The sequence below is a fragment of the Helicoverpa zea genome, chromosome 25 (assembly GCF_022581195.2).
Source record: "Helicoverpa zea isolate HzStark_Cry1AcR chromosome 25, ilHelZeax1.1, whole genome shotgun sequence".
Lineage (NCBI taxonomy): Eukaryota > Metazoa > Arthropoda > Insecta > Lepidoptera > Noctuidae > Helicoverpa > Helicoverpa zea.
The window spans coordinates 1909127-1929042 of record NC_061476.1 but is presented as its reverse complement, the minus strand read 5'-3'; the positions used below and the strand labels follow the sequence as shown (position 1 = coordinate 1929042).

Here is a 19916-nt window from a genome sequence, read left to right as displayed (position 1 = left end):
ACTTTTGTAAACATAAAATGTAGATCTTAAAATTAAATAAAATAGTGCGCTATGTTCTGTCTAAGGTGAGACGTACAAATATAGTTTGGACTACGTACTACGTAAAATAAGAAATGTTTACAATTACATCTAGAATTAAATTATATCAAAATCTAAATTAGTCATTTAGGAACTCATCGACCGTGTAGAAACATTTCTCAATTAGAATTTTTTGCAATGTTTTCTTAAATTTATGGAGAGGTAGTATTTTAACCTCATCTGGAATTTTATTGTAGATTCTCGGAGATTAATCGATTAAAGGTGGAGGATTAAAGGGGGAGGGCAAAACCTCTGGTAAATATTACACAATTTACAGACAACTGTAATTTTCACATTTGCCTATTGGTAACTTAGACTTCGATAATTCAGCGACAAATCCATGTTTTTTTAAGATTCTTTAACTGAATGTAACCAGCATACAATTTAAAATTGATAATACTTTCAACAGTACGACAAAGAGGCACTTAAAAACGCAATCACATAAAACTATAAAATCCTGGAAAATTACCCAAATAACAACCACGAAAAAAAAGCCTTACTTTCAACAATTTTGTTAAATGTACCAAGTTTATTTATTTTAGTTTACTTACGCATTAAGCAAACAGAGTTCATATATAAGTTTCTTTTTAATCGACTTCTCAAAAAAGAGGAGATTCTCACTTCGTCGGGTTTTTTTTACTCAAATAGTTTTGACGTTGTTGATGGACGAATAAAGCCGACCCCAACATAGTTTGGGAAAAAAGGCTGGGAGGATGATGATGGACGAATAAATAAATAAAAGAGAATATCTAAATAGTTATTTGTTATACAAGAGTGCAAAGTTGCTTTTTAACCGCGGGCTCAATTTTGATGACCGAGCAAGCGAAGGATTCTAAAATTGAAACACGAGCGTAGCGAGTGTTTCAATAATTAGAATCCTGAGCGATAGCGAGGGAATCAAAAGAGCACAAGGTGAAAAATCTTTGCACTCGAGTGCAACACGTAACTTTTCATCCCACCTCATCGAGGAAATTACTAAATGCAAAAAAAAAAACAAAATGGCGCGCACATATGAGTATCAAATTAAAAAGAAGTACCTATTAAAGTTAATTTATTTGAAAACTCAGTTTAAAAATGAAACGAGGTTAAAAATCTACGTAAAAACAATAATAAAAATTACTTAATTAATTGAATGTTTAATATGTATTTGTTTGAAAAGTCTTATTAAGATTGTCACAAATGGAGTATTGCACACGATGTTCTAAACTCAAATCACTTTGCCGCTCTAGAGGATAAAAACGGCTTTTGCGCTCAGATATCAAAGGGTAAAACTACCCTTTCCGAGATGGTGGGATGAAAAATAAATTATCCCCTCCTCCCTTTGTCCCCCCCCCCCCCCCCTAGATGACGACGACCCCCGATATGAGCCCGACGGCTGCGCCGACGACGGTGCCTCCAAGTACCTGAAGGAAGCCGACCAGTGCCGCCGCAGCTCCCGCTTCGTGTCCGTCGGCGGCGAGTTGCGCGAGCGCAGCTGTGACTCGCTCATCATGTGTATAGTCACCACGCTCAACCAGGGCCTGAGGAATGGCGGCGGTATCGGAGATATATTGAGAGCTCCCGCTAGTTTTGTGAGTATGGGTTTATTGTTATCATATATGTTTTTAGGTGTATTGAGTTGCCCAGGTTGCCAAGTAAGTATAGTTGGGAAAAGGCTCGGAAGACACATATGTTTTTAGATGCATACGAGGTCACTCAGTGTTTTATCTCTTTTGGTCGCTCACATCCCTCAAGGTAAATGCTTTGTCAACAAGAAGGAAATACAAATGTAAAATTGGTTTTTAGTATTCCACCTAGGTTAACAAAAGATATGAGACGTGATCTTATCATTCGCGATAAATATAGCTCAAAGTAATTTTTGATGTCTTTGTTTAATTCAAATATGAACTAATAAACTATTTAATGAAAAATATAGTTTTTGGAAGACAACAATTAGTTCTTGACACGATTTCCCCCACCTCAGGAGCCGCTATTCGTGGCCCGAGTGGTGTACGATCTGCTATTCTTCTTCGTGGTGATCATCATAGTGCTGAACCTGATCTTCGGTGTCATCATCGACACCTTCGCAGACCTCAGGAGCGAGAAGCAGCAGAAGGAGCACATATTGAAAAACACCTGTTTTATTTGTGGTGAGTTAATAAGTCATTCATATCAGAAGCCGACAGGCGTATTTGAGAAAACTCTGACACTAGAGCTAGTTTGGTGATTAAACCTACAGCTCTCTCGATAAGACGAAAAATAGTAAGTCTCAAGTTTGTAAAAAAATATATATAATTTAATGATAAACATCTAAACTGCTGTGGTATGGAATATAAATGGTATTTTAGAATTCGCATCAGATGTCATTTCAGAATTTCCTTGATTCAATTATCAGTTTTGTTTGTCAGATATTCGAACTAAAAAAATGACTGTGCATAAATATGTATTTTAGTGTATGATTTAATGTTATAAGATTTATGTACAGTATTTTCAATGGGCCTTAGATAGTAATAAAGTAAGTAAGTAAATACGCATTTACTTAACTCGCAAGACTGTATAAAATTAACGAATTCCAAGACCAAACGCGAAAGGCCCTCCACAATCACACATTTTGACTAATTTACCTTCAATTTGCACAGGATTGAACAGGTCAGCCTTTGACAACAAGACAGTCTCGTTCGAGGAACATATCAAGAGCGAACACAACATGTGGCACTACCTCTACTTCATGGTGCTGGTGAGGGTCAAGGATCCCACCGAGTTCACCGGCCCCGAGAGCTATGTGCACTCCATGATCAAGGTATGTCCAGTGGGGCCCAGCAGGTCCCGGGGCTGCGGGCTTGTTCGAAAGAGTTAACGCGGCCCTGGTACATAAAAGGCCTACGAAGGAAGATGTTGGTTTTAGTCAGTAAGAGTCTGACACTCCCTCACTCCTGCCAACCCACAGCGGGAGGAGTCATTTGATGATTTCACATAAGGAAAAAAGATGATAAAGTATGTCATGTCGATAGTTTTTGTTGTTGTGTCCCATCACTAGGGTTGATTTGTATAGATGATTTATCTCGAAATGTGAGTGAGTCATACTTATGTGTGTAGATGGATATGCAAATTGTCTTTGTGTGAGTGTGATCGGGAGTTCTCTATAATGGTCAAGTTGTCGAGTCATGCAAAGTCAATGTGCATTTACGATTATAACACGTAGGATTACAAGTATAGTACAAGTATGATTCACCCCTTTTCATGTAATTAAAAACATCTATGTCCTTTTAGAAAAAGTATGTGACGATAAGTAAATAATGGCAATTAGTTGATATCAACAACATTTAAATTGCCTTTTAGGAAGTTATGGGAATTTATGTCTATTAAAGTGTTATTTAAAAATCTTCTGAATACTATAACAATTTTTTGTTTTCAATTTGAAACATAATAATCATTTTAAAGTACCTATACAACAACTATGTAATTAAAACATTATCAGCTTTACTACAAAAACTTAAACATCTGTTGAACACTTGTTCAAAAAAAGTGTGGCTGCAGCACAGACCTTACAACGTCATAATCAGATTTTTTCTAGACAAGTGTTCAACAGACGTTTAAAAGTTTTTGTGGTACGACAGTATAAGTTATAACATTGCCAATATTTCTCACTTCACTTTCTTTTTTTACTTACCCCTAGTCCAACAACCTGGACTGGTTCCCGCGGCTCCGCGCCCTGTCCCTGGTGGGCGGCGGCGAGGGCGAGGGGGGGGAGCTGGAGCTGCGAGCCCTGCAGGCGCAGCTGGACCGCGCCCAGCGAGCCGTGCGGACCCTCACTGAACTCCTCACGGACCTGCGGGACCAGGTAATGTGGCATCTACCTAGCCTTTCCACAACCGGGTGCTGTTGAATATCAGTGCACCATATGAAAAAACAGCTTAGCTTCGTGATAATTGTAAAGGAGACCAAGACCCACGAAGGGTTGTAGAGCTAACGGAAAAAGTACCATATGAAATATGGAGCGACTGTCTATCTGATCTCCTCAACCCAGTTACCCGGGCAATCTGGCAACTGTAGCTAAGACTGGTTGTCAGAATTTCTGGCTTCTTGACTACCAGTAACGACTGCCACAGATGTATTTAACAGCCTGATTCATCGATTGATGATTGATTAATTGATGACAATTTATCGTGCCTTCGAAAACGCAGAGGAACTTGTCATACCAAGATAATAAAAAAAAAATATCCTTCCTAATCGAAGACAACGAAGTGGGTCACATTGAGATTCCAAGATTTTCTTACATACATAGTTACAAGTGAAGCTAATATAAGCGTGCTAAAAACTATATTTGTTCAACAGATGACAGAGCAAAGGAAGCAAAAACAACGGATCGGCTTACTAAACTCAACCTCGGCGTACTTGCAGAACTTGCAAATGAACTTGCCGCCGTGAACACCATGCCAAGACGAACACCCGGACATCTGTGTTTATGTATGTATGTCATAAGCCGGTTAAAATGTGATTAGCTTAATTTTACAGTAGAATAAACCGGCTTTTTTGTAGATTTTTTTCTCTTTCTGTAAATTGATTTTTTAACGGTAAACGTTATTGTGGTCGTTTTATCGATGTTCAAGTTATCGATATTGCGACTTCTTATGATTGAATTGGATTTCTTAGTATACTGGTCTATCTGCTGAAAAACCAAGAAGTAATGATATGTAACTAATTGATTGAAGGAATCTTATTTTGTAAATTCTTCAGTCTACTAAATACTAGTAAAATATCAACTTTAGTCTTGTTATAAAAATTAACATTTTATTAGAAGTATATATTTTAATTCTGTTTAGTAATAACCCAGGTAGAAAACGACATACATAAATACAAGATTACGAATTATAGTTAATATATTTATATTAATTTATTGTGAATACCATACCGGTGTGTAAAACCTAAGATATGTACACCTCGATCAAGGTACCTCAATACCGCACAATATAAACAAATACATATATAAATAGAGTTATATATTACAGTATATATACTATATACGCTTGGATTTCCCGCGACACACGTTGACGTCGATTTTTATCGAATAATTTACATGTAAATACTTTACGAGTTGATAAGCGTACGAGTATTGTTTTGAGCAGTTGAGTATTTTTAGCTCTTAAAAGAATTTGTAGTAATTAATTTTCGCGAAAACAATTACTTGCTCAAGTTCGTTTTGAAATATTTCCCGATCTTGAAGAGCTCTGTCGAGTGGCACACTTGTCGCTTACACATAGTTTTACCCGGAAAACGTGGAATATATTCCTTGAAATAAACCACTCAGCAATTTTGCTTTCTATCGATAAAAATAAGTAAAAATTACAATAATTATTCATATCTCAACCGCTCAACAATCGCTATTTCGTCTCGACACTTCAAATATAATACGTAAGGTTTTCATAAAGATACGGGCTAGTGCCGACGTGATTATGTGACTAGGCTAATAGTTCAAACATATCTTGTTATGATATTTGACTAGGTAGAGTAGGATAGACGATTTATTGCCCTGTTGCACTGATTTCAGTATCATGTAAGCTAAAATTCCTACATAGAAAAAAAACTATAAATTGGTCAAAAAGTCCTGAGATTTTCTCCTTCAAATCTATTTACCGCTTAAGAAGCAATATACAATACTAATAATCGTTTTTATATTTAAATCAAGTATAATCAAAGCAATAACATTGAATAAGCATTTTTCCAAACTTAATTATGTAGCTAAGTTTAATACCAATTAGTGCAACAATGGGTAAATAATAAACTGTTACGTAGATATTTAAAGTTTTAAATATTTGACCTTGAAAATGAATCGACGTCGGTATGTCACTCTCTGGACTTGAAGGTGTGAAGTCATGGTCAGAAAAGAGAAAAATTGTATATATACGGATATATGTATATATGAAAAACTGATTATATAGCAGTCAGTGAGGCGACACATAATATGTCGAGGTATTATAAAAATACTGGAAAGTTAGTCAAAAGATCTTTTTCCAAAGAAAAAATGGCCGTCGAATTTATCGACATTTTAAAATACTGTGTGACATTATGTAAACTGCCGGACGACCATGACTTTATACCCAGGCTATGCCTGATTTTCTCAATATGTAAATCGGATTTTTTCTGTCTTTTATATACAAGGTTTATATAATGAAATCTGAACAAATGTAGTTTTGTTCTAGTAGTTAGAATAGTTTTTATTGGGGGAGATAATTCTAAATGTTTTTTTCGTAAATTATATATTTATTTGCTTACTTTGCTCACTAAAAACTAATTTTCTTTCAAATGTCACTTTTATTTATAAATCTAATAATAAATATCGCTACTGCAGTTCGATAAATTTTGTTAAACCTGATTTATCGACAAAAAGCCTCATAATGTGTTTTCTCTATTCTCAAAGAAAATTACTGTCGTGGTAATTTTGGTATCGAGAAGGATTTTCTCTATGTCTCTATTCTATTTTATGTAATTATATATATATTTTTTTAATATCTCCCCCCTTGTTAGAGGTTTGGATGTGCAATACAGCTCAAACAAGTTACCTATAACTGTAGTTAGATATCAAATTTTATTTGTAAAGAGTTTTATGAAGTATTTAAAGCAATAGGCATCAAATAAAATCGATCGGAAATAATTTTAAATGAAAGAGTTATAAAAATCTTTTTTCCTTGGAAGCCGACCCCAACGTAGATGGGAAAAACGCTCGGAAGATGATGGGTTATAAGAATCTTTTTGACCTCTTATGTTTTTAGATTAAATCAATAATGACTAAGCTATGTTTTTGTGTTACCCTTTGCTTCAAAAACTTCATATAAATACGAAATAATCTTGAGAAAGATCTGAGTATAATGTGTCTAGTTACGAGTCGATGTGTGGGTCATGTTTGTGTAATGTTAGGCTGGAGGTGATAGTTGTTACGTTATTTTAGGATTAAGTCTTCGAATCTCTAGATTTTATCTAGACAATGAGGTTTAATACTGATCCCGATGGCATGTTGACAAACTAGTTTCTCAAAATGAAACTCTTACAAAAAAAAACTGCTTGAAAATAGTTTGATTAATATAAAAATGTAATGCTCAATAAAATGCCAAAATGTAAACGAATTAAAGCAAGTATCAGTATTGAGTCTCCATCAAATATATTGTAATATATGATTATATATTATCCGACTATAAGAAAAAGGTTGTTCTATATAAATGACATGATGACGACACAAATACGCTAGAGATTTGGCAATCAAATATCAAAATGTGTAAAACGAGGTATTTAGATGACATGAACATTAAAAACAAGGAAAAAAATCGCATTAAAAAGTTCATGTTATTTGCAAGAAAGATAGCAATTCACCACTTCGGTGCGAAATATCAAAAATCATTCGAATTTCTTACTTTAGGTAATTTGGAAAATCTATATCTAAGTTAAAACTATATAAATCAAAATTGTGTGAAAATAAGTTATTCGTATATGTATTGTTAAGTTTAGAATATTTCAACATTTAGATAATTTTTGTGATGTAAAGTTTTATTGAACGTAGTTTACCGAGAAATGTTTAGAATTATAACAAAACTTTATAAATTAAATTGATACAGGTAATCATGAATAAATGAAGTCTTATGTTAAGAGTTTTAACTCATCTGAGTATATTCAAAGTTTTCATTAAATTGCTAGAAAAACGTGATTCTACATTGTTTTAGTTTTCTTTAGAACGCACCGTGCCATAAGGTCGTGGTGATTTTTTTATATAAACATGGAATATATAATAGAGCTATTTTTATGCCAAATGTTTAGAAAATGTTAAACCTTTTGCTATATTGGCGATTCTTTGTTTATTTTGTTTGAGGGTTATCGAACTTATCGATAATCACATACCGATAACATCCCATCACTATAACACGTATAATTTAGCGAATCTGCCAATTAGCAAAAGGCAATTATTGTAATATTTTGTTATTGTCATAATTTTGTATGTACTTAAAAAAGTAATTTGTTTAACTAATTGACCAGATTTATACATTCGTTTGGACTAACATTCCTTATTTTCTTACATTGAAACGCTTTAATTTTCTATTTTCTATTATATTATATGTTGGCCGCAGTTATAAAAAAGTTTATCATGATGGAAAATATGGATACCAAGAAAAAAATCACCTATTTGAAAGAAAACGAAAAGTTTTAGACTTTTATCGTGCTCTTTAAATTATATAATTAAAATGGATAAAGTAAATGAATTAAAAGAATTAGTAGAGTTAATTCATAATTATATAAAAATCTTGTCCAGATAATAAATAGAAATAAAATTTAAGTAGATATTTTGGAATTAGAATCTTTAAAATTAAACTTTCTGACTACCCTGCAACCCGTGATAATACTTACTCAAGTAAAGCTGTCGGATTTTAACATAAATCTTAATATATCTCTTGACCAACTCTACGTAGCTAGTTTTCTCTAGAGATGTATATTTTTAAATCATCTATTTAACAAAAAAACTGTTTTTATACACTATATTTATTGCACATTATACATTCCCTGTGTATTTTTTATATTATTTATTACATATACTATATTCCATTGTAACTAGATCTGCGTTTCGAATCTTTCAACTGTGTTAGCGAAAAACAGAATCAACGTCAAAAATAATATTAGGATGGATTGCACCATATAACGATAACAAACCATATAACCAGTCCTCAAATCGCCGATTTACCCTATTAATGATAATTTGACAGCTGGTTATGGTTTGGTTATAGTCAGTTATACGGTGCAAACGACCCTTAAATTTAAATGGCAAATAAAAAAAATAATGACGTGGAATAACAATTCCGTTTTTCGCTAACACTGTAGCTACTTGTTTTTCAAAGAAGATTTAAGAAATTCTAGTAATAGTGTGTTGTTTACATACGCGTACTAACGTAGGATAGTGTAAGATTTGCGATCGACTCGATTCGTTGTGATGCCTGCAATAACGTGTTTATTTTGTTTTTATGAAAAATAAAGTTACGGCACAAAGTTTTTTTGGTGTTTCATTTACTATTAATAACCCAGCCTAAATAATATTGTAAAAAAGTAATGATTAATTCAACGAAAGAGATTAAATTAACTTTTATATCTTTAGGCGCAATGTAGCTCTTTCCAAATTTAAACAGTAAAGAAGCATTTTAATAAATAAGTGGCTTTAGGAAAGTTTGACAATTCCTGATTCACAATACTGAGAATACATGGAAATTCCCAATTATAATTTCCTGTAAAGTTTCATATAAAATCGAGCTTTATCTTTGTCATATTATTATGATAATCTATTTACCTTATGAGTCAGTGCTATCGGTACTGTAATCTACGCATTATTGGATCACAAATGTCAATCCTGGGTTTGTTATCTTTCCTAATGTGAATTTAGAGATCAATAATTGTTTGGTAAATCCATAATATTATATAGAGGCGGATGACGGGGAGTAGCGACCCCGCAAGTATGCCTTGTGCTCCAGGGAGAGTATACAGGACTTTAAAGTTTCGTGGTCTGGTGGAGATAATTTAAAAAAAAATTAAAGAGGTTTCACTCAGCGACAGCAGGCGAAACAAGTCTAAGTATAAATCTATCATCATAGTTCATACACTTGAAGTTCGGTAAAGTATAAGGAGATAACTAAGTACCTACATTATAAAATCGTCATTAACACTTCACATGAGTAATTATAAACGTGTTATAGCGTAGGTACATTCTAAGTCACGTACTTTACGGATAGCACATGTTGAACTTCGAGATTATGTGGTACAGTCGAAGGTAACCATTAGGTTAACATAATGAACATTTAAGTACATACGATGAAAATTATATGTTTTCAGCGGTTTCATACAAGTTGCTGTTTTCTATGGGTAAGCTGAATGGAACGTAGTAACATGCAATCGCTTTTCAAAATTAGAAAATAATAAAAAGTTTAGGAATCTCAATGAATTAATTTGATGAGACAAAATACAGTCTTACAGGGGCAACTTACCTATGTCATAAATATGTAGGAGTGAAAACTGCATGCAAGCATGAAGTATTGCTTGCACGCATAAATGTTGATGATATAATTAAATAAATGAGTAATGACTGCTTTGCTTGTAGATAATATAGAGATGGAGTGGCCCTTACGAGAAATCATCGGGAAGTGTACGACATAAAGTTGTTTACAGACGGGCGACTGGTGATGCTGGAAATATAGGATATTATTACTTATAGAGTAAACCTAGTAAGTAGGAACTTGTAATCAGTTCTTATGCCTCTAACTATATCTATAACTCTTCCAAGATAAGAGAAAACTAAAAATTAATAAGTACATGCTTTTTTTTCATAATCGCTAGGAGATTTTTGTAACTACTTTTGCTTAATCACGGCACGAGACTGCAAGAGGTACGAAATTATTGATCGCAGCGACAACAATAATTATAATCGCATATCTGTAAGCCTCGTAAGATTTCACACAAGATTGGTTTCGATAAAATAATTTATCAATATGATAAGGCTTGTATCGGCATGTAGGGCAAATCAAACGATGTGGGACAAACGAACAAACATGTGGTGTGCTACTCTGTTATTAATTGCAGTTGTAAGCTGTGAGTGATATTTTTTTTCTCTTTTTATATATCTTACCGGTTTTAAGTTTTTTTTTTTTTACTTATGTAAAGTGTTGTGTTTGTGTCATTAAATAACTTAGAATTGTTATTAATTTGGGTATTCTAAGTGCATGTTTCTTATGTGATTTATAAAAGAAAACACTTGGAAATATGATCTAAAAGTGATGAAATATTTGGTAGAATAAAATGTTATGTTAAATTGACTGTTAAAATTTTTATTTCATTGTTAAGATTTTCGGATAAAAGAATAATTGAAATTATTTTGCCTACATGTATGTAATCTTTACCCACTAGTGCGAAATAGGTAGCCTTGTTGATATCAATTAATTATCAGTTTTAAGATAAAGGTGGACTTAAAACCCATAATTAAATCTGTTATGATAATTTTATTTTCCTTTAAGACAAAATTTAAAAAAAAAATGGATGGAAAAAATATATTTAGGTATCCAAGCGCATATTAACGTCATTATGCAAAACATCAATCAACGAATCAGGGTGCTTGCACCATTTTACTGTAACCAAACCATAACCAGCCGTGGAATTGCCATCAATTGTTCAAATCGGCGATTTGACAACTGAAAATGGTCCGGTTATCGTTATAGCTAAATGGTGCAACTTAAAAATGCGATTGCCTATTATATATTTTGTTGAAACTACGTAATTTTCTGTTGTCAGGTAATGCAGAATCATTTGAATTAAAGACGGCTGAGCTGTCTCCTCAGACTGTCAGTCGAATTGTAGGCGGGGTGGAGACCACCGTGGAAAGGTATCCATTTATTGTTCAGGTAAGGTCCTGCATGCTGCAACTAAAACGCTAATTCACCGGCAGTATAAACGTCAGTTTTTTTTAAACAAGTGTTTAACTTCCACGTTCCATTTTAAATTTAAAACAGTTGTTTAAGAAAAAACGGACGTTCATGTTGTCGGTGAACTTGGGCTTTAATGCAATGCTTCAGAATTATGCTGATGAAATCATGAAACTGAGTAGGTAGGTACCAGTTACGTGGAGCAACTGCCTTACTGACTTCCTCAACCCAGTTATCCTGGCAACCTGGTACCCTGTGGTACCAAAGACTGATTGTCATTTGTCGGATTCTGATGACAAGTAACATAACACAAAAAAGTGTTAAAAAAAGTAGCTATTAAGTTTTGACTTCCATACTGTTACAGCCTTTTTATCGTCCCACTGCTGGGCATAGGCCTCCTCTCACACGGAAAAGGATAGGGAAGGCGGGGGGGTGGCTCCATAGATAGTCATAAATCCATATTTCATATTTATTTATTTACATACCATACCTACTGTTACAATGCTGTTACAAGGGGCTTAAAGCTAGGTAGGTACATATTATGGACCCTGTTAGGGCACAGCAAAAGAAGGCATTACTATGTTTAATAACATAATTAAGTACTTATATACAATAGCAGATATTATTCGATGAGAAGATAACATTATTTTATAATTTACATATATCCACCGGTGATATAATATGATATTATTCGATGAGAAGATAACATTATTTTATAATTTACATATATCCACCGGTGATATAATATGATATTATTCGATGAGAAGATAACATTATTTTATAATTTACATATATCCACCGGTGATATAATATGATATTATTCGATGAGAAGATAACATTATTTTATAATTTACATATATCCACCGGTGATATAATATGATATTATTCGATGAGAAGATAACATTATTTTATAATTTACATATATCCACCGGTGATATAATATGATATTATTCGATGAGAAGATAACATTATTTTATAATTTACATATATCCACCGGTGATATAATATGATATTATTCGATGAGAAGATAACATTATTTTATAATTTACATATATCCACCGGTGATATAATATGATATTATTCGATGAGAAGATAACATTATTTTATAATTTACATATATCCACCGGTGATATATCACGAATTTTATGTATTTGTAATGATATCACCATCTCCCGAGCCTTTCCCCAACTATGTTAGGGTCGGCTTCCAGTCTAACCGGATGCTGATGAGTACCAGAGTTTTACAAGGAGTGACTGACTAACCGACCTCCTCCACCCAGTTACCCGGACAACCTAATACCCCCTTGGTTAGACTGGTGCCAGACTTACTGACTACTTAATGCTAATGTTACTACTCAATGATATATCTGGTATATTGATGTGTTGCAGGTGCTATACAACGCACAGTTCTATTGCGGGGGCTCTCTGCTGACGTCACGGCATGTGCTCTCTGCGGCTCACTGTTTCGTTAATGAGTGAGTACATTATTGTCTGTCACTAGTTACGTCTACACACCTACGTACTTTTTTTTGGCTTAAGTCCGAGCTGGGACCACGAGACCTAAGCCTTAATTTTCACCTGAACTGATAGAGCGTCACTTCCGATCTCAAATTTTGCTAATGATATTTAAAAGTATTTTGGTAAAATGTTTATAAAAAAAAATATTACTATAAAAACCTTTCGCTATGCTCCTGTCAAATCTATGGACTAAATGCAGTAACGCCATAATAGCTATTCGTTACGATAAAGCCAGTAAATCAACTTATATGTATGTTTATTTTATAAAGAATGTAATAAAGAAAACGACGTTAAACAATAACATGACACCATAAGATAAATATAAAATTAAGCACCATCGATTCGAGCGCTACATTTATTGGCAAGGACATCCCCGTTCTTATCGCGCCGAACAACAAAAATGTGAATTCTACGTTACGCGTGTTTATTCATTTATCTATTTAGAGTCCTACCTAAGTATTATTATAGATTTCTTATCAACAGGACAAACCTATCTACTGATTGTAAACACAATCAAGCACAGTTCTTTTGACCCAAACAAACTCTCTCTAGTTTCTAAAATGAATAAAGATCCAAATTGTTTGCAGTTTTGGCTATGTCCTACCCGCTAATCGCTTCGCCATCAGGATGGGCACAACATTCCTGAACACTGGTAAGTTTGGATAACGTATATCTTGTTCCAGCTGCTAGTTGAAATTCGTGTTAATTCTACATGATGTAAACAGGTGGATCCCTGCACCAAGCATCGCAAGTGATAGTCCACGAGTCGTACAACAACCCGTACCGGGATAACGACGTGGCCGTGGTGGTGTTGCGTTCAGCAGCCAGCCTCAGTCCTAGCGTGCAGTTCGCGGTCCTCGGGGCCCGGGGACAGGAGCTACCTGACAACACCACCGTCACTGCTGTCGGGTGGGGACGCACACATGTAAGTACGAGAATATCAGCAATTATGTTCAAAAATATACCTGATCGGCTATTGACAGTTCTTGAATATAAACGGACGAAATAAGTGCATACCTAAATGTTCAATCCAAGACGCAAATATCGCTGTCTAAGGTACATTTTGGAAGCGAGCTGCCGACTGCATGAAAGCGGTCGTTATGAGAGGGTAACCGCACGTGCTGTTGCCGCTTTTTTCTAAAACGGTTTCATGGTAACACGCAGTTCGCTTCCAAAACATATCTAGGTACAATTTTGAAAATCTGTCACGTCATAGCTGGCATTTTCATACAAATTGAAAGCATAATTGAAAGTAAATGTTTCTGACAAACCAATGAGGATTAAAATTAACTTTTTGCAACAAAGGGCATTACGCTAGATTGCAAAAACTGTTTGTTGAACAGGTGAACAACACAATGCCGTCGACAGTGCTGAATGAGGTGACGGTAATGAAAGTCAACCGGTCTGTCTGCGAGGATCGATACCGTCTCCTGGAGGAGATACACTCCGTCCCATTCCCGGTCACCAATACCATGATTTGCGCAGGAATACTCGATGTTGGAGGTAAGCTAATAATAATATAATAAAGTTTATTTCACACAAAGTTTACAATGTTGAACTATGACTATAAAACATAATATAAAGATTTATTTAGGTCAGCAATATGAGCTACCCTGACTTCTAACTAATAGGCCTGTAACTTTGAAGTCAGTGATTCTTCGTAAAAAAGGCATGTCATGTTTGTTTTTAATCGATTGATTTGAAAAATTCTCTTACAATTGGGAAGTCTATCCTCGGGCGTAAGTGGCGAAACTTGGAGAGGCCTTTGTCCAGCAGTAGACATCTTTCAGCTGACACAACGACTATTCCCGGAGGACATGGACATTTTTGTACAATACTGGGCAGCATAGTAAACATAACATAATATTCATTATTTGGTTACTAAAATAATGACTTATCAATACGTAGTGCAGACTTATAGCAGCTGATTACAGCTGTATCCTGTAGACTGGAAGCCGAACATAGTTGGGAAAAGGCTCGGGAGATGACGTAGCACAGACTTTTGCTCAAGTTAACGGCAATATAAGAACGTCGAGTGCTCGGTACGACGACCAATCGCAAATCTTATCTAATTGATAATTAAAATCATGTTTATCTATAACAACAACAAATGATAGCCTTCTCTAGGTTAGTAAGTACCTAATTGGTTCCAATAAAAACTCAAGATAATAAGTTTCTTTGTATTCTGTCTTTTTAATAATAATCTTAGATCCATCACCGTTTTAAATGTCTACGCAGAAGAAGAAACTATTATATTAATCTGTGACAGAAATCATAATGCGCTGGCTCAGCTAATAGAGAGTGATTACGACTGTCCAAACACACATCAATTAACTAAACCTACTAACCAATAAATAAGGCTCTTGATTATTTGAATCGGAAGCTAACGAGTACATTTGGGTACCTCATTTATTTTATTATTTATTTATTTATCTTATATCACAAATGTAGCCTTATCTTATGTGCTAAGCCCCACAAAACCGTTATTGATATAGGGGAAAGGGGGGTAGCCCCGGCCAATTTTGTTTTTTGTTATTGTGATTAAATTATGAAGGGAAATACAACGAAAACTACGAAAAAATAATCAACACAATATTTATTCGTATTAGAATATTGAACATTTGAACAAAAATAATATCCAATACGTTTTAAACCTACTTCAAATAGTGGTCAAATTTTGATATCTTTTAAAAGTGGCGGGTAGCTCCGGCCACCTACGTAATTAGTGGCCAAATCGATTTTTGGCGACACACACATCGTAGTTATAGTACAAATCCGATGGATTTATATCTACACATGCCTCGTGAGCCCAATCTAAATCCAATCTTGACCCAATCCTGCAGAGAAGTTCGTGGAACGTCATACTGATCTGCGGCAGCTCTCTCAGAACATTTTTTCTCAAGCACCACTTGAATGGCTTTTTTCATGTTTTCTTCACTCCAGTTTCCGCGATTCGTAGTTCTAGTTTTAAATTTCGGCATTGTGACACTGAAAAAAAAAATATTTTTTTAAATTAAGACTTAAAATATTAACCTCTATATAGACTAACATATGGCCGGGGATACCCCCAAAACTAATGGCCGGGGTTACCCGACATGACTTTGTTCGAAAAAAAAATAAAAATAAAAAAAAGCAGCTAATTATACGTTGAAATAAACTTCAAAGTCCAAAATAGAATAGTATTCCATTATGTAAACAAAATCAAATAAATAATTACTTACCTTTGTCCAGTGAATAACGGTTTTCGAAACAATTGAAGTCACGCGGCCGTCGACGACGAAAAAGAAATTCACTCTATCACGCCCGAACGCAGCAGTCAATCGACTTCAACTGTTTGCATTTGACGAATTACTCTTAAACGCACATGGAGATCACACGAACTTCAAAGTCACGCCGCGCGAAATACTAATATTTACTATGGCCGAGGCTACCCACCAGCCGGGGCTACCCCCCTTTCCCCTATATATATCATTGATATAGGTACAAAATCATTCTAAAAGTAATTCCTCATTGTATATCAATAGGGTACCTAATTTAGAGTGTTCCTCCTACAGTCACATGAAACCATATATACTAATACTCATCTAATACTATATGATACTATATGTCAAAAATGTCAAAAAAATGAGTTAGGAACGTAAACTAAATGATACTCCAAAATTAAAGACAATCTAACTCCGTTTCAGGCAAGGACGCATGCGGTGGCGACTCGGGCGGGCCGCTACTGTACGGCAACGTGCTGGTGGGAGTCACCTCGTGGGGCTGGAGCTGCGCCGAGCCGACGTGGCCCGGCGTGTACGCCAGGGTCGCGAATTACACCGACTGGATCGAAGCTAAGGTAACCACCAACAGCCTAGGCACGCACAGTGCGAGTTCAAAACGAGCCGTCGAGACCTATTCGTCAGTTTTTCTTAAAATTGTGTGGTTACTTTGACGAAGTTAACGTACACGGGCGTGCAAAACGAGCCGTTGACACCATTTCGACAGTTTTTCTTAAAATTGTGTGGTTACTTAGCTTACCTAGGTTACTTTAACGTGTGTCGGTGAACTTGGGCTTAAAATTTCATGAGATAGGAGATCAGAAAATGAGCTGGCTGGCTATGAGTAGAGTGCAAAATGAAGTGTGAATAGTGTGCTATCTTCTGGAACCCCTCGTATTGCAGGGCCGCGGTAACTCGCGCGAATAATTTTTCAAATTGTTTCGAAGAAGGGTGAGGGAAGGCAGTAGTTCGCACACAATTAGTTATCTGTATACTCCATTTAAAATAACATTAGAAATTTAAGTAAACCTTTTTTACTGTTTGTTCAACCGATTTTGACTTCTATTCCGTAGACAAAAGAACGGAATCGAAAGCAAAATAGTGGTTACAATACCAAGTATTTACTGCAGCCGCCATTAATCATACTACTAACGCAATAGAAGTCAAAATCGGTTGAACAAACAGTAAAAAAGGTTTACTTAAATTTCTAATGTTATTTTAAATGGAGTATAGATACGGCTAAAAGCATTTATCAAACAGCGTACAGCCATTGATGTATAAAAAGTAAGATAAACAGTTATTTTATTGATTCTCTGTTATCTATGTTGTTAAATAATATCGATTGATTGCAAAAGGAAACATGTGTACGTAAATTATAGATTTCAAACTTGTTTGGTTTAAAATAATTCAGGTTGGCCTAGCTTATTTGGCCTAGGTTTTAACAGTAACGTTTGTGACACAGCTAGCGAGCTAACTAATTATTACAAAATAATAAAAGCGAAATTTTTATAGATATATTTGAGTTTTTTCAAGCAAAGACCACTCGTTGGATGTTCATGAAATTTGCCAGTAATGTGGCTATATCAGACGTATTTTCTGCGGGAATTCGATTTTTCGGGACGGGGATGGAGCCGCAGGCGAAAGCCTGTTATCGAAATAAGTTAAAATATCAATAAAATGAACAATGACCCGTAAAATGAGGGTCTTTTCTCAGATTTCTTTATCTTCGTTACAGATACAGCAATACAACTCGGCCGGCATCAGCAGAGTCGGAGCCGTTACTCTACTCACGCCTATATTGTTCCTGATACTCAACTTATAAGATATTGCTAGCGAGACAAGTGAAGGAAACTTCTAGAATGCTTGAAGTTTCAAGCCAAAAAAAATGTGATTTATGTAAAGCATGAATGCCGAATCTTGGCGAAACTGAAATTAGCTTCCTATAGTTTACTACTCTATTCTGACTTTTTAGACTGAAGTTAGCGTAGCTGACGCTTAGCCCAAAGCTTGAATAGCTAACTTCAGAGTCGCCAAGATATTACATCGGTGTGAAACTTTCTTGTCTCTAGATAATATTGAAAAAAATACGTACAAATTAGAATAACTGCCATCGCCATTCGGGTTATGATAATATGTAATTGAATAGACCAGTCAAAATAAAAATAAAATCCCATATAATATTATTATTACGAATATTAGATACGCGACGCTTTTCAGTTTTTTATGTGGTGAGGCGTGTGAATAGCCTCACCGGGACACGGTGTTATATTCGATATAATGCGAATGGCGGCGGGAAGACCATTATTGATTATGTCAGTCCTTGTCGGTGGTCAGATGCCATCTATTGGTCACTTGCGAGCATCTTTGGGTGTGCGGAATCATCAAGACACTCAATTGTGTTACTCTTTTATGAAAAATAGCAAAATAATGGTTCAAAATGCGGGAAAACTAACTTATCTATTATTTTAGAATATCTGTCTTGAAACTAAATGCCTTATTGACGCTTCACCGCTATGGTTATAGTTATTTTGACTGGGCTGTTTTTTTTTTATATATATAAGATTAATGTAGTATCAAGTGACCTTTTGTATTGAAACTAGTTGACTAATAAATAAAATTGTAAATATTGAATTAAAAATGATTTGGTTAAATGTTTTGTTATACTGAACTACCTGTTATCCAAAATTGCTGAAAAAGCAATCTGTCAGCAGTTGTCGCAGTATTTGGAGGAAAACAGTATACTTCCGGAGTTACAGTCAGGCTTTCGTAAGCAACGTGGTACTTCGACCGCTCTGCTGGATGTGACGGATAACATCCTATCTGCACAGGACAAGGGCATGTGCACAATTCTGGTTTTGCTAGATTTTTCACGTGCCTTTGACTGCATCAATATTGAGTTGCTTCTCTGCAAGCTCAAGTATTACGATTTGATGATAATGCTATAAAATGGTTTAGGAGCTATCTAAGCAATCGGCAGCAGCGTGTTGAAGTACGACTGAGCAATGGGTCAACCCTGACCTCGTCACTTACTCCCGTCAATAGAGGAGTTCCGCAGGGCTCAATACTGGGCCCCCTGATCTTCATTTTATACTGTGCTGACATCGTGAACTCGCTAAAGCGGTGTAGGTATCACATTTACGCTGATGATGTGCAAGTGTACGTCTCGTTTGTTCCTAGTGAATATTTAAACGCTCTGGGAGATCTGAACGAAGATCTTAACAGGATAGCGAGTTGGGCAGAGGTCAACGGCTTGGTACCTACTTAATCCCACTAAGACTAAATATATGATATTTGGAACAAAGTTTCAAATTAGTGTCCTGCCGTCTACAATGCACGTTGTCCTCATGGGTGAGTCGGTTGACCGAGTTAATGAAGCGCGTAATCTGGGTCTGACCATGGATGCGGAGTTGAGGTATGAGGCACACGTGGCAAAGTCAGTGCGCGCATGTTTCTACCGGCTTAAAATCCTGTATAAAATAAGGCCTTATTTGTCGGAGGAATTGCGTGTGCAGCTGGTTGAGTCACTTGTGCTTTCTAACCTTAACTATGCAGACACAGTTTATGGTCCTCGATTGCTGGCACGAACGAAACACCTGATCCAGAGAGCGCAAAACGCCTGCGCCAGATTCTGCTTTAAAATACCG

The 19916-nt window shown here is 35.4% G+C and overlaps 2 protein-coding genes across 7 annotated transcripts in view; both read left to right on the top strand.

The window, feature by feature from the left end:
* LOC124642746 (inositol 1,4,5-trisphosphate receptor) overlaps positions 1-9084 on the top strand; it is a 105703-nt gene extending 96619 nt beyond the window's left edge. For all 6 annotated transcript variants that reach the window (XM_047181376.1, XM_047181375.1, XM_047181374.1 and 3 more), the window contains 5 exons: positions 1423-1649; positions 2042-2207; positions 2697-2857; positions 3734-3898; positions 4393-9084. In XM_047181376.1, coding sequence (XP_047037332.1) covers positions 1423-1649; positions 2042-2207; positions 2697-2857; positions 3734-3898; positions 4393-4485 — 812 coding nt within the window. In that variant the 3' untranslated portion in view covers positions 4486-9084. The remainder of the gene's footprint in view (positions 1-1422; positions 1650-2041; positions 2208-2696; positions 2858-3733; positions 3899-4392) is intronic.
* A 1402-nt stretch (positions 9085-10486) lies between these two features.
* LOC124642786 (trypsin CFT-1-like) lies at positions 10487-18247 on the top strand. The gene is made up of 8 exons (XM_047181434.1): positions 10487-10668; positions 11365-11474; positions 12884-12969; positions 13600-13664; positions 13738-13937; positions 14356-14515; positions 16699-16850; positions 18008-18247. The coding sequence occupies exons 1-8, from the start codon at positions 10569-10571 to the stop codon at positions 18092-18094; spliced, it is 960 nt and encodes a 319-aa protein (XP_047037390.1). The 5' UTR covers positions 10487-10568; the 3' UTR covers positions 18095-18247.
* The last annotated feature ends 1669 nt before the right edge of the window (positions 18248-19916 follow it).